Source organism: Limulus polyphemus, unplaced genomic scaffold (assembly GCF_000517525.1).
Source record: "Limulus polyphemus unplaced genomic scaffold, Limulus_polyphemus-2.1.2 Scaffold204, whole genome shotgun sequence".
NCBI lineage: Eukaryota > Metazoa > Arthropoda > Merostomata > Xiphosura > Limulidae > Limulus > Limulus polyphemus.
In genome coordinates this window covers 374,976-389,055 of record NW_013665814.1, presented here as the reverse complement: position 1 = coordinate 389,055, position 14,080 = coordinate 374,976, and the positions used below count along the sequence as shown (strand labels likewise).

Genomic DNA, 14,080 nt, shown 5'->3' with positions numbered 1-14,080 from the left:
TTATAATTTTTTTTGGTAGAAAATGGTCCATTTGTGGAAGAAGTGTATCATCTTCAACATTATGCAGAGGGCTGGAAAGATGGGCAGTGGGAAGAGAAATTTGATAATCGAGACTGTATCAATGAACATTCATTTTGGGAAGACGAAACTGGAAACTACACTGGTTGGTTTTGGGGTTACTCTGGGATCCAGGTTTTCTCTTTTACTTGTCTATCTGTGCAAGGGCATGCAAGTACTTTGAAGCCCCTTGTAAAAAATTCAAAAGTACGGTAAGCCAGGATTAGAAGTTAAATTCATGTATTCAATAAACTTTTCAGATGAATTTGCTTTGTACTTCATTCGAAATGAAGTTACAAATTTTATTTCCAAACATTTGAAGTATTACTGTTAAATGTGTGTGAAGCATTTTTAGAAAAGAATGCTAAAATTACCTTTTGGTAACTTAAGTTATGTGTATATGAATCCAGAGTATGAAACTTTTAACTTAGAAAATGCGATTATTGATTTGAATTTTAAGTTTTATGTTTTAATAATTAACCCTGTAAGTGTCAAGAGGGTCATTTTAAACTTTCTCCATCAGGTGCCATTGTGTGGTATTTTCAGGTTGAACTGATTTTTTTTTAACATAATAAGATAGGTTTGCAGAATAATAGATCATTTGATTAGAATATTTACTGTGAAATAATTCTGAATCCTCTTGAGTAACTGAGTTCATGAGAAAGAAATAAGCAACTGGACACAGTTGTATAGAAATATAACGAAACAGTCTGTTTTTCACAACATAACCACAGTGTATATATTTGCTTGATATAACAGACAATTTACTTTTACTGGATTTAGTTTACTTTTTCTTCAGACTTTGTTGTAATTTTTTTCTGGACTGGTTAAACTTTAAATGCATACTTACCCAGAGTGATTAGCTCTACCCACATGGTTGACAGTTCTTGTTTGAAAATAATGATAGTTCTAACCTTTAGGTATCACCTATTTACCATTGTAGAAAACCATTGTCCACTTTCATGCACTAGGTACAGATTTACATCAGTAGACTAGGTATTTTATCAAGGGAATGACAAAGAACAAACCTAGCTAAAGCAAAACTAACTAAATGACTTTCTTGATCATGTGTTATGTGAAATGTGTACATTCATACATCTGAATAACTAACAAATTTTGAAAATTTTACCCCCAAAACAAGAGAGAGTAGAAAATGCATAGTATGCCTTCATGCTGCACTCTCACATTTAATTCAGGCTTATCCTCAAGCCAACATTAATTATGGACTTTACAGTTTATATCTGTACATTGTCACTGATCAAGTACTGTAATTGTCTCTTGCTCCTGTAAATAATTACACACAACACACCTGACACAACTCTTAATAAAAATGCAGTACACACTGAAATCTTTATGACAATAATATACAATCCAACCATAATTAAGCAGTACACACTGAAATCCTTATGACAATCATATACAATCCAACCATAATTAAGCATGAGAGAAAATGCAAAATTAGCTTTTATCATCAAACACAATATCAGAACACAGTTAACAATGATATATAATAATCAATAATTTTATATCACAAGAAAAAATACCTTTGAATACAGAATAAAGTTAAATGAAGTACAAAACATAATACATATCAAAAACCTTTAACAATGAAATTTTAATCATCACACAGAAGAACAAAATCAAAAACAGAAAAGAAAATTATATCTTTAATAATGAATAGAACAGTCATAATCACAATAAATAAGTGCAAAAATAAATGCTTAAATAATCACATCAAAATGCCCTTGAAGATAGAAGATTGTAATATTAAAGTTTGAAATATGAAAAACAATTAAAACCCTGTAATATTGAAATGAGTTACAAAACACAGTACATTATATACATTTATATACAGCTCCATAATCAAAGCTAACTTCATATCACAAAGTCTTAATGTTTAGATCAAATCTTTGATTTCCACTTGCATGATACTTAATAGTTGTTTGTATAATTGATCCATTACTGTTACACAACACTCATAAATGACTAGGTAATGTTATAATGTGTGTAAGACCATATAAATAACTTGTATGCACATTACATTGGTAACCTTCTTTCATAGGTTACTTTCAGAATACATATCTCTGTAGCTGCAGTCCCTTTTAAGACAGGATTAATACTTGTGCTGTTACCAATGTCAATATACACTCAGAGGAAACATTCTTGCCACTGCACACTGTAAAGTTATTCATTCATCAGGTGTAAATGAGAAGATCCAACAAGGACCATAAACTATGCTCCATAAATCAGCCAAAACAAATGAGGGATTCTTGCAAAATGTCATTCAACATTTTGCCACAGAAAATCACTCAATAGCTCAGAAATTAAGAGCCACAACAGCTTTTCAAGTGAGTTTTCAAACTCTTAGCAATCACCTTTGTGTAAACTGTAGATTACTAGATATTACCTCAAATGGCAGCATCCTAAACTGTATTAATCGAGAATCTGTCGTCCAATAATCCACAAATATCTCTCATTTTTAAACTCTTCTCAATAGCTTGGAAAATAAAGGTTGCTAAGGCACTTTGGTCCAACTGACCTTATGATCAACAAACTATTTTAACTGGTGATAGTGTTAATCATATAATGTAGTGTACACAGTGTACCATACCATAGTTCCTGATAGCTTGGAAAGTTACTTTCTTTCAGTCATTGATATTTAAACCAAATGAATGACTGCCTTAGCTACAGGTAATTGGTTAATCCCAGGTGTATCAATGAGAAGATTTGCAGTAGCACTTTTGGAGCTATCTCTTGTCTAGATCTGGTGGTTCTTCATTTGGCTTATTGTGAACAGCCATTCCTCTTCCTACACTTGTTAGTCTGTATCACTTACTATAATATAACACATATTTAAAATAACGCATACTATAATATAACACATATTTAACATAACACATACTTTAATATAACACATTGAACATAACACATGCTTTAATATAACACATTTAACATAACACATACTATAATATAACACATATTTAACATAACACATACTTTAATATAACACATTGAACATAACACATACTTTAATATAACACATTTAACTGCCTGAAGTTTTGGGCAATATGACCTTCTTCAGGAACATCTTTCTATTTATTGTGGCTTTAGTGCACCCAAAGAAGTGTGTTCTGCTGAAATATCATTCCAATAGCTTAATAGCAATTTGGAAAAGGTAATGGTAAAAATTTTTATTGACATTACTCTATCTACAGTTTCAAAATGAATAGTTGGATCCAACTTGAGGATAATTTTTTACAACAGTAACAATATTAAAAGATTTTTCATTTTGCATGTGATTTAATGTACTATCACAACACGGAGCATGTCATAGTTATATGAGGTAATATATGCTTGTGATTAACATACATTTTATGGCACTTGCATCTTTTATTTCATTATAATGTTTATTGAGATTAGCTGACATTGACATTATTCCTTAAGTTAGATTCTAATGCCAATTTAGTCTAATTTTTCATCTATCTCTACCTTACAACAATGTACATGTTTCCAGTAAATTCAAACTTCTATTTTAAATTGGCAATGAGTATATGATGTTTTTGGTTTTTTTGTCCAAAAACTTACTCCTACCTATTAATTAGAGCTCCATCTAAATGAATGAAATACTTAGATGTCACTTGAAAAAATACATTTTCATTTTAAAACTAATTTTTATAGAAATTAAGCATCATAATTTATTTTATAAGATATTCATTTCAGACAACTTTAAATATATGTCAAGAGGATCTTAGATACTGAACTAGCAACAATAGTGTTAATTTAGGTGTTGTTTATAGCATTATTCTACTTTTATAAAAAAAAAATGTGATATTTTCTGAAACGCACTTACCTCTACTCATACTTTAGCTTTATAATTTATAATTATAATAATTCAATAAAGGCTATGATGCAACTTTACTTTCTAAACTGGCATGAAGACCAAATTGAGTAAAGTTGTATTTTTAGGAGTTCATAGTATACGTTCTTACAGAAGGATATTTTTAATTTTTTTCAGTTCAGTAATGTTTGATAGGGCAGAAGTTGTTCTGCATGATCACTTTGGAGATCAAGATTTTTGGAAGGTGAGTTATAAGATGGTATTTTTAAATTTATTTGTGTTGTTAAATAATCTTTATGTTAAAAAAATTATCAACTTTATTAAAAATTCCTTTGGACCTTTCTTTTTTATTAATTTTGTATTACACTAATAATTCTTGTAGGTTTATATGCACCCAAACTGAAAACCTGAATGTGAAGACATACTTCATTATAAGATCTTTGAAACCTTGTTTTATTTGTCTGTTTGTTGTTTCTCACTATTTTTGTTAACCAAACAGAAAATCTTCTACTCATTCATACCGTGAGTAGCGGCAGCACCATTTTAGTCACGCATTTTCTAAGAGTTTACCCCTGACATTGAACAGTGTCATTGGTAATGGTGACACTGTCTGAGTAGATTGTATTTTTAATTTTTTAAACACTATAGGTTTTTTTAATTGTATATAAATCTTTTATCGACATATTTGGTTTTAACTCGCTCTATTTTTACATTTTATTCTAATTTACTGTCACTGTTTTTACTGGCTGTTTGGCACAGATAGCCTCGTTGCTTTGAGCCATAAAGCACCAAACAACCAAACAACTACTCATTCATATTTTCTGTTAGTTCTCATAAAGTTGAATTAGAAATGAAAAACACATAAGATTGTTGAATGAAATTATTTCTTTACTCTGTTAATCTTGAGAGATGACAAGAACAGGACATGCTGTGTCCCCCCCCAAAAAAAACAACAAAAAAAAAGGCTAGAACTATGAAAAACAAGCAGAATCAAATCAAATGTCATAAAGAATGGTCTAACTCTCTCAATACAGGCTCGGTCATTTTGACTGACCTTGTATCCACCAGGTAACCATGAAAATATCAATACTATAACTTTTAATGTGATAAGGATCTTGTCATGAACTTTAACAAGCTTTTATTGAACATTACAACTCATTCAGTGTTTAGTTAAGTATTTTTACTAAAGATTCGTCCATAAATATATAGAGTTGACTAGTCCGAGTGCAAGGTCATTTTCATGTTAAGGCTCAAATTACTTTTTTCCATCTTGCCGTTTTCAAATGTTATTTGCATAACCTTTAAAGCCTCCTAAATGAATATCTTATATTTATTTTTTTCTGTAAACTATATTTTACCTGGTATTTTCTCTATCCTAACTCTATACAGACTCAATTGATTTGATGTACCTTGTAACCACAAAAAACAAACAAACTAAATCTAAGTTACCTTTTTTTTTTCTAGAATGACTGCAGATTGTAACAGAAAAATACAATAATTTATCCTAACTTGCTTAAAGCTTGTGACAGTTTATATGTTTCTATTTAATTTTATTGTTTTATTGCTCTTTGAACCCTGTCGACATAATAATCCCAAGATACAAGATGTAGATCACACAGCAAACACATAGTTCAAATTACTAAATTGAATGATATTATGCACAAGCTTCTTGTGAGTATACTTCATGGAGAAATTTTTTTACTATTATATCTTTCTTTATCTTGTCTAATAAGTTTCTGCTTTTTACATTATAGTTATTCTTATAACAATAATTAAAAGATATATATTAAATAGATACAATAAATTTATTATTTACGTTTGGCCTCTTGTTTCTTTGTTGTTCCTGAAGTTAGATGGTGTCATTTGAGTCTTTTTACCTGCTTTATGAGCATTGTTTTATTTTTAACTTGTTTTCTTTCTACATTTCATTGTTTTACTTGCAACTTTTTTTTTACCGGTTGTTTGGTGCAGATAGCCTAGTTGCTTTGCGCCATAAAATGCAAAACAACCAACCAATGAAACTTAAGCCTTCTTTTTTTGTAATGATGGTACTTGTACGTTTTATTTATTTTAAGTATGCACTTAATAACACACAATAATAAAATGCACAAAGCAAACAATCCAACTTTCAGCATGTAGGCAAAATAACTAAAAATCTACTGAGAGCAAGCATTAAATATCATTCATTGAATTAAAACTTTGTCTTTCTTTGTAAAGGAGAGAATGTGATAAGTGAGTGTTTAATTTTGTATATATCTACATAAACAAAGAAGATTGAAGGCTATAAAAATTAGACTGTGCCGTAGTAATATCTATACTATGAGCAATTTACATTAGATTTGGGACATCAGAGAAGGGGGTGATGAACAAATGTCATATTAGAAATAAAAAGAAAGATTGAGAATTTATTTAAATATTTCCTTTTAAAGTTAAGAAATTAAAACTTATGTAATATTAAAATCTGATTTATATACTATGGTTTGATGCCAAGCTTATTCCTAAACATTGATAATAAAGTGTTTTTCTTATTTCAAATGTAACTATAAAAAGTCATTATGTGCACTTTGACCTACCCATAGTGAGAAAGTTAAACAACATATTCATTATTATGCATATTTTATATTATCACTGTTCCTGGTGTATTCAGTTAGATTTCCATGTTCAACTGACATGGAACAGTGATTTTATTAATAATAATATTATACTTGTATGTTTGTGAGTAATGATTGTAAAAATTAATGCATGATCATATAAACTTGTAATTACAATATATAATAACAAAGTTTGTGGTGATACTTAGGTAAGACGTAGCATGAGATTTGCCAAGCACTTGCGTGAAATTGGTGATGAGTTTCGAAGAAAGTTTTTAAACTCATCCGATGAAACTGATGGCACACTACTCCATGATGATTGGCAAATGATGAAAACTAAGTCAGGACAGGCAGTAGGAGGACCATATCTTGCTGTTCATTTGAGACGCAAAGATTTCCTACATGGTCGTCCCAAAGAAGTTCCAAGCCTAAAACATGCTGCTGAACAAGTTCAGAAAATTTTACTTAAATTGAAGTTGAACACAACTTTTGTAGCAACAGATGCACCAGAGAATGGTATTGTTTTAAAATATTTGTTAATTTCTATCACATTGATGTAAAAGTAAAGTTGATTTTAACACCTTAAAAATGACTGTTCTTTTCAGGGACATAAATTTTCTAATTAATTGCATAATATATGTTACTTTAACTATTAGTGGCACATAGGAAAAGTGGGTACAACAATGGAGTGTATTTAAACATTTGTCAAAGTTTCAGTTTGTGATACTTGACACTTATAGTTTCATATCCGTGCATGTAATTTGCTTATGTAGACTGAGAGTGACATCCCTCTGTGAGATAGCAGTAAGTGTATGGCTAAAATCTGTGGTTCAGTTCCCAGTGGTGGACACAGCAGAGGTCAATCTAGCTTGCTCTAACACAAGCAAATGTGAAATGAAATTGAGACTTACTTTAAAAATTGAAGGTGCTACTCTACTCTAGTAACTTCAAAAAGCTATAGACATAATTAGCTTAAAGTATTTGCTTTTGAACAAATAAAAAGATTTGTACATTTGCACATTGGTAGGTTTTGGAAATTTCCAAACCTAGAAAAATTATAGTATAGGTTACAAAATTTCAGCTTGTGTGCCCTCCACAACTCTATGTTATTAGAGAAGGAATTGAACCTCAAGAAATGCAGTGGTAGTCAAGTTGCCAAACACACGACTCTCACAGTCAACATACCAGGAAAGTTCTAAGTAGGACACCAAAATTGTGTCCCTATCAATTACATAACACCCTAGAACTGCTGCCAGAAGATACATACAAAAGGTTAAATTTTGTGCTCTGATTTCTGGCTCAAGTAAAAATCAGTGTCAGTTGTCTAGACAACATGTTTTGAACTGGCAAGGCTTATTTTTCTATTTGTGGTCAGGACTTACAACTGTGAGAAAAAAGTTCACATGCCATTGTGCAGTGGAGATTACATCATGAAAAGGAACAATGTGAGTTGGATTCAGAGGCAAGTTTTTCATTTTGCCTCATTTTTTTGAGGAATACACAAATGAAGAACTTGTGGCAGCGAATGCAAAGTGTGTTTGCTCTAGCTTATTGTAATACTTCATTTCAATATATATTAAACAATTTTAATGCCTGCTTTCTGATAAATCACACAGTTAGATCAAGTTCTTAAAGAACTGATATTTTTGGGGTTCTGGAAAATAAATAATTCCATCCTGGAGAGTTATTGAAAAGTCTGGAATTTAGTTCTTGTATTTCATGAACCCTGGAACCATTAACAACTTTTTAGAAATCTCAATGTACAGTGAAATACACTTTAGATTACACAAGCTCTAAGCCACACACATCCACTTAAATGTCTTTCCCTTTGTATTTTCAAAAGTATGTGTATATAAATCTGACATGTTGTTGGTTAGTGATATATTCTCAGTGGGCAAGTAATGTGGCTCAGCCACTCACTGTTATGCATTGTTACTGACTTGTTAACATTTCAGATCCTTCTGAAAATATGGAAAGCATGTTGTGAAAGCACTTATTGTCTACTCAGTAACATGATGCTCAGCATAGGCAAAACTTTGTTACATTGCACATTTTTGTACTTAGTCAAAATGTTCATGATTACCTTGTGTGCTTTAGAAACAAAATAATTGTCTCATTATGCTAATTTTATTTTTAATTTCTCAATTTTTTGAAGAGAATATTTATCAAAATTTAGTTGCAGTCACTTTCATTTTTATTTAGTATTGAATGTGCAGGTATGTAAAGCATGCAATATAAGTGGTATATCATTATGCATACTTAAAATATTTGAACCCTATTAAAAGATTCAGCCTTGTGACTTGCATTTCCACCTGATCTGTACAAGTTTATGGACCTTCAGTAGCCAGTTTTATTTAGTGGAAAAAAAATTATATATGCAAATGGAATTTGTCTTGAAACTTGGGGTATTTAAACTGTGGTTCTAGTGGAAAACACATACAAAAATGTTGATTTCTTGGACATACATATTACACATGCATAATTATCAATGATCAAGGTTGAACTGTCCTAGCCATTTAACCTCTTTAGATTGACATAACACACTTCTTCATACACATACATACATACAACTAAAATATGAAAAATAACTGTTACTGGTGTATGAAATAACTTTTAATCAACAGCTTGCAAACATGAGTATTTGAAGAAATTTCACATTTTCCTTGGTTTGTTACACCAATCCACTAAATTCAGTTGCAACTGATTTGTAAGATTAAGCAAGGTGAGGTAGTTGTATCATTAAATATTATAATTATTTACCAGTAGTTTTATTTTTGCCTAACATCTGAGTATTTGATGTTATTCACAGGAAAAAGTAAGAAATCAAAGGAAAACATTTTTGAGTGTTTTGTTATGATGATGTTTTTCTTGTAGTTGTATTTGACATTTTCAGTTTCAGTGATCAGATTAATGTTAATTTGGTGTGTGTGTGTGTGTGTGAGGGCACACATGTTTAGCAGCCTCCAAACCTCTAGGGTAGTTTTCCTTGGATTTGCCCACAGCTCACTCACGTGCCTTAAGCGTGCATTTAAATTAACTACTTCTCCATTTGAGAGCACTAACTTTAAAGAAAAATTTACTAATAATTCTATGAATGTTTTGAATAATATTTTTTTGAACAATCTAAACTTGTGCATTCATGTACAGATATAACATAAGCAAAAATGACCAAAAATTAAATTTATTGGATCTATTGGTTGGTCAGAACTGAAATTTATTGCACAAACTTTTTGATTTCTATTTGATATTGTCACTGCATTAAAGTTATGTTTCATTAGGAGTGGTATTATGGAGAAAATTTATGAATAAGACTGCTTCTGTACCTCTGTATTGGTTTTTCAAAACTTTTACAGTTTTATAAATACATTTAGAACATAAGTAATACACCTGTAGTGTACTTCTTCTTGGCATCAGAAACTTGATTTTCATAAACAAATAAGTCCTTTTATGTGTGTGTGTGTGTGTGTGTGTATGTGTAGGTGGGTTTTTTATGTATATACATAGTAATTTTATCATTTTCAGAATTTATGGAATTCAAAAAGTACATTCCAGGAGCCATCAAATATAATCCACCCCTAGAGGTGCGTCAACAATACCTGGATGGGGGCGTAGCCATTATAGATCAGTGGATATGTGCTCATGCAAAGTACGTAATCCTTACTTCTGTGTTTGAAATAAAAAACAAATTAAATCTTTAATGCACTGTGGCTGCTTTAAGGCAAGTGGATGTTTTATTGTAATGTCCATTAATGTCAGAAAGCTTTCAGTTAAATCTGTATTATTATTATTATTAGAAACCAAGTATATTTTGTGTGTTCTTTAATATTACCATTTACATTCACCTTTTTGATGGTAAAATAATACCACATTAGCATTTTTATGTAAATATTTTAGTCACGCAGTTTTAACGTGCTATAGATAAAATCACAGTAGCTAAGATGGTGTATGGATAGCTAGATAGATGCATACATACATAAAACAAATAACATTTATTTTACACTTCAACACAAAATACTATGTCCATGGGCAATTGAAAACATATAAATTAATATTACTATCCTAGGTAATTACAATAATTTACTAATGTTATATGAAGTTCAAAAAAGGCAAAATGAGGGATTGTATTAGTCATTGTTTTATATATATATATATATGTGTGTGTTTGTGTGTATTTATAAATTGCAAAATATGGTGTATTAGAATACTTGGAAATTTAACCTTTGTCTAATACCTCTTGCAGGTACTTTATTGGCACCTATGAGTCTACATTTTCATTTCGTATTCAAGATGAGAGAGAAATTCTTGGATTTGACCCTGACACGACCTTCAATCGTCTTTGTGGCAATAGGAAAATGAAATGTGAACAGCCGTCACGATGGAGGATAATATATTAAAATGACCCATTGTTCCATGATTGTTTTAGATCTTTTAAAATACCTGGTGCTTCTTGTATGCGTAAATAAATATGTATACACAAACATTCGTGAACAGATGCTAGAACATATATTCTTGTGTTTTGTCACAGCAAGAGGAAAAAAATGGTTACAACTATTTTGCATATAAAGCTGTGAAATAAGAAAGTTGTTTTCAAACATATGTACAGATGGGCATACATTTATATTCTGTAATAAAACTCGTGATTTTCCCAAAATGCACCTTCAGATTTGTCAAAATTAGTTCTACAACTACATTTAAGTCCCATAACTTATAGCATCAGTATCAATGTAATAATTGTCAGGGTCATCATCATCTTGTAAAATTTTTAACAACAAGTGCTTTAGGAAGTAAGAGAAAATTAAGAAAAAGGTGGTTTTTCCTTAGATTTGGAGACATTAATAATATGCATTGACAAAGTGATCATATTGTTACTCAGATGCTCAGTGCTTCATCTTGTCCTCATTAATACATTTAATTATGTATCATTTGGACTGTTATTATCCTGAGTGTAATTCATCATTTTCAGATATTAAAGTAAGTGGCATGTGCATGTCTATTAATTAGTAACAATTAGCTACTTAAAAATTATTTTGCAAATATATATATATATTTATACAAATAGAGTTTGAATCTGAATAATAGTAGCCATAACAACAATAGTAAATCCTCAGCTGCACTGTGTTTTTAAAAATTCATTATTATATTTATGAAGTTAAATACGTGGAAAAACTGAGAATCCTCATATAATTGAGAGTTGTCTATGATATTGAAAAAGTAAAGCTAAGGTCTTAATAATACTGTGCAAAAAAAACTTAATAACTGTTGCTTTTAAGTTAAAGAGAAGTGTGAGTTTTCAAATTATGTTGTCAATATCCAAAAAATATCTTACCTTTTCAGAAGAAGTTTTGTTTTACCTAATGTAAAGAATGATACGTTTTTATTATTTTTCATTTCCAGTTAATTACGTTTCTTGATTAATATTTTCTTGTTCTTTTATAACCTTTGTCAATGGCCCATTTATTTGAAGTATTATTTTGCATAGTGCCAAATATGATGAAACATCATTAGAAGATTCTATCTTGTAGAATCCATTCATTGCTTGTTATGACAATGTTATTTGACTTTGTTTTTATTAGCTCTTCATATGTTTGTTTTTCATTACAAATTTCTTGTAGCTACTATGTAAGGACAAATAATTAAACAATTTATATAAAAATATTTTTAAGTTTCATAATTTAATGAAACAAATTACCCTATGGAATTTCCTGTATATGGAAATAAAATACTAAAAAAATTTACACTTTTAAAGTGTGATATACATGATAAATATGGTTGGATAAGAATTATATATTTTGATTTGCTTCGGTGTGTTTTAAGGTACTTATAAAGTTGGCCCGGCATGGCCGGGTGGTTAGGGAGCTCGACTCGCAATCTGGGGGTCGTGGGTTTGAAGCCCCATCACCTTAAACATGCTTGCCCTTTCAGCCATGGGGGCATTATAATGTGATGGTCAATCCCACTGTTCGTTGGTAAAAGAGTAGCCCAAGAGTTGGCTGTGGGTGGTGGTGACTTCTGCCTTCCCTCTAGTCTTGCACTGCTAGATTAAGGACGGCTAGCACAGATAGCCCTTGTGTAGCTTTGTGCGAATTTCAAAACAAGCAAACAAACTTGTAAAGTTTTGTACTGGAGAATTCTAGGCATTTACATCATGACCAGTGTAACCACTTGAATATGTTCACTTCCCAACAGTACTGTCATGAACAGTTACTTTTTTGTGGCTCTATGGGTCAGCAAACTATAAAATTACTGTTAGGCTTCTGCTGAGCCTCGAAGAGGGAAAATTGCAGTACACGGTAATATTCCACTTATCAGCCTAAATCCAGTTTTCTATTAATTTTGTAGGTAAAATGTTTATCGTTCTTTTGGTGGAATCTAGGTTAGAAAAAGAAATACTTTTTTGTTGCGGCGAATTTTTAGGCAAACAATAAAAATGCCAAGAAAAATTTGGCAAAAGGCAATATAGTTCATAACTGTATCGTTTGAATATACTATATAAATAAAGCAAAAATAGAACCAATGTCCAGACCTTTATAATGCCAATTTTGTCAGAAAAAGGTCAAAATATAGGGATTTCTCTTCGATCTTAACAATGAATGGTCTACTGTAGGGACAGCGGTAAGCGTACGGATTTATAACGCTCAAATCCATGGTTTGATTCCCCGCGGTGGACGCAGCAGATAGCCCAAGGTGACTTTGCTACAAACAACAATTTACTGATACTTTTTTATTGTCGAGCATAACCGGATCACCTTTATATTTTCCGATTCCAGATCAAATACATAAGATATTTGCTTGTTATACCATTTTAACTTGGTCATTGAAATCAAGCACCAAAGTAACATTTGAGAGCATTGAGTCATTCGATCTAAGTTCTCGTCTTCACTTGGGTACATGTATTTCAAGTCAACGTACTGGTAAACCTGTCTTGAGACTCTGCCGGGATTGGAAAATTAATTGAAATACGACCTCTTCGCCATAATTACTACAAAATTGTTTGTGTGAGAAATAAATCAACTGTGTTATTGAAGACAATAGCAACCTTATAAACAGTAAAAGTATTATATATACTTTTATTTCGGTATCAGATGTTCTAAAACACGTATTTTTTCAAGAACAATAACAAAAAAACAACAAGCTTTTGGATTACTAAGCGAGTTGTGATTTGGCAGCCATGATATGTGCGTGAAATTCCCACATTACAACTTAATGTACTAATTGCTTACCACATGGTCATACTTATGCGCTTGCTATTTCTATTTTCAGGGACAATATAGGGTACTTTGATAATGGTTTTCATTCTGAACTCAATTATATTTGGTTTGTAGCGTCTTTATTCAATAGAATATACAATAATACTTCAACCAAATGTACAAAATTTTATATTTTCCCTCGTTCCTGGAAATAACAAAATCCCTGGTCGCGAAAGGATTAAAGAAACTAAAATAAACGAACTTTATAATCTTTAGCAAAGTACACTGGACGTAAAGTTCGGTTAATTTAAGATGCATGATTACTCGTCGCTAATGTAGGGCCCCCCAGTGGCACAGCGGTATGTCTGCGGACTTACAACGCTAGAATCCGGGTTTCGGTACCCGTG

At 31.1% G+C, this 14,080-nt stretch overlaps 1 protein-coding gene across 1 annotated transcript; it reads left to right on the top strand.

Moving 5' to 3' along the window:
• LOC106478363 (GDP-fucose protein O-fucosyltransferase 2-like) lies at positions 1-11,572 on the top strand. Its single transcript, XM_022381958.1, has 5 exons — positions 1-269; positions 4,073-4,139; positions 6,696-7,002; positions 10,009-10,132; positions 10,727-11,572. Exons 2-5 carry the CDS (start codon positions 4,080-4,082, stop codon positions 10,878-10,880), a joined length of 645 nt encoding a protein of 214 aa, XP_022237666.1. The 5' UTR covers positions 1-269; positions 4,073-4,079; the 3' UTR covers positions 10,881-11,572.
• Positions 11,573-14,080: the final 2,508 nt, after the last annotated feature.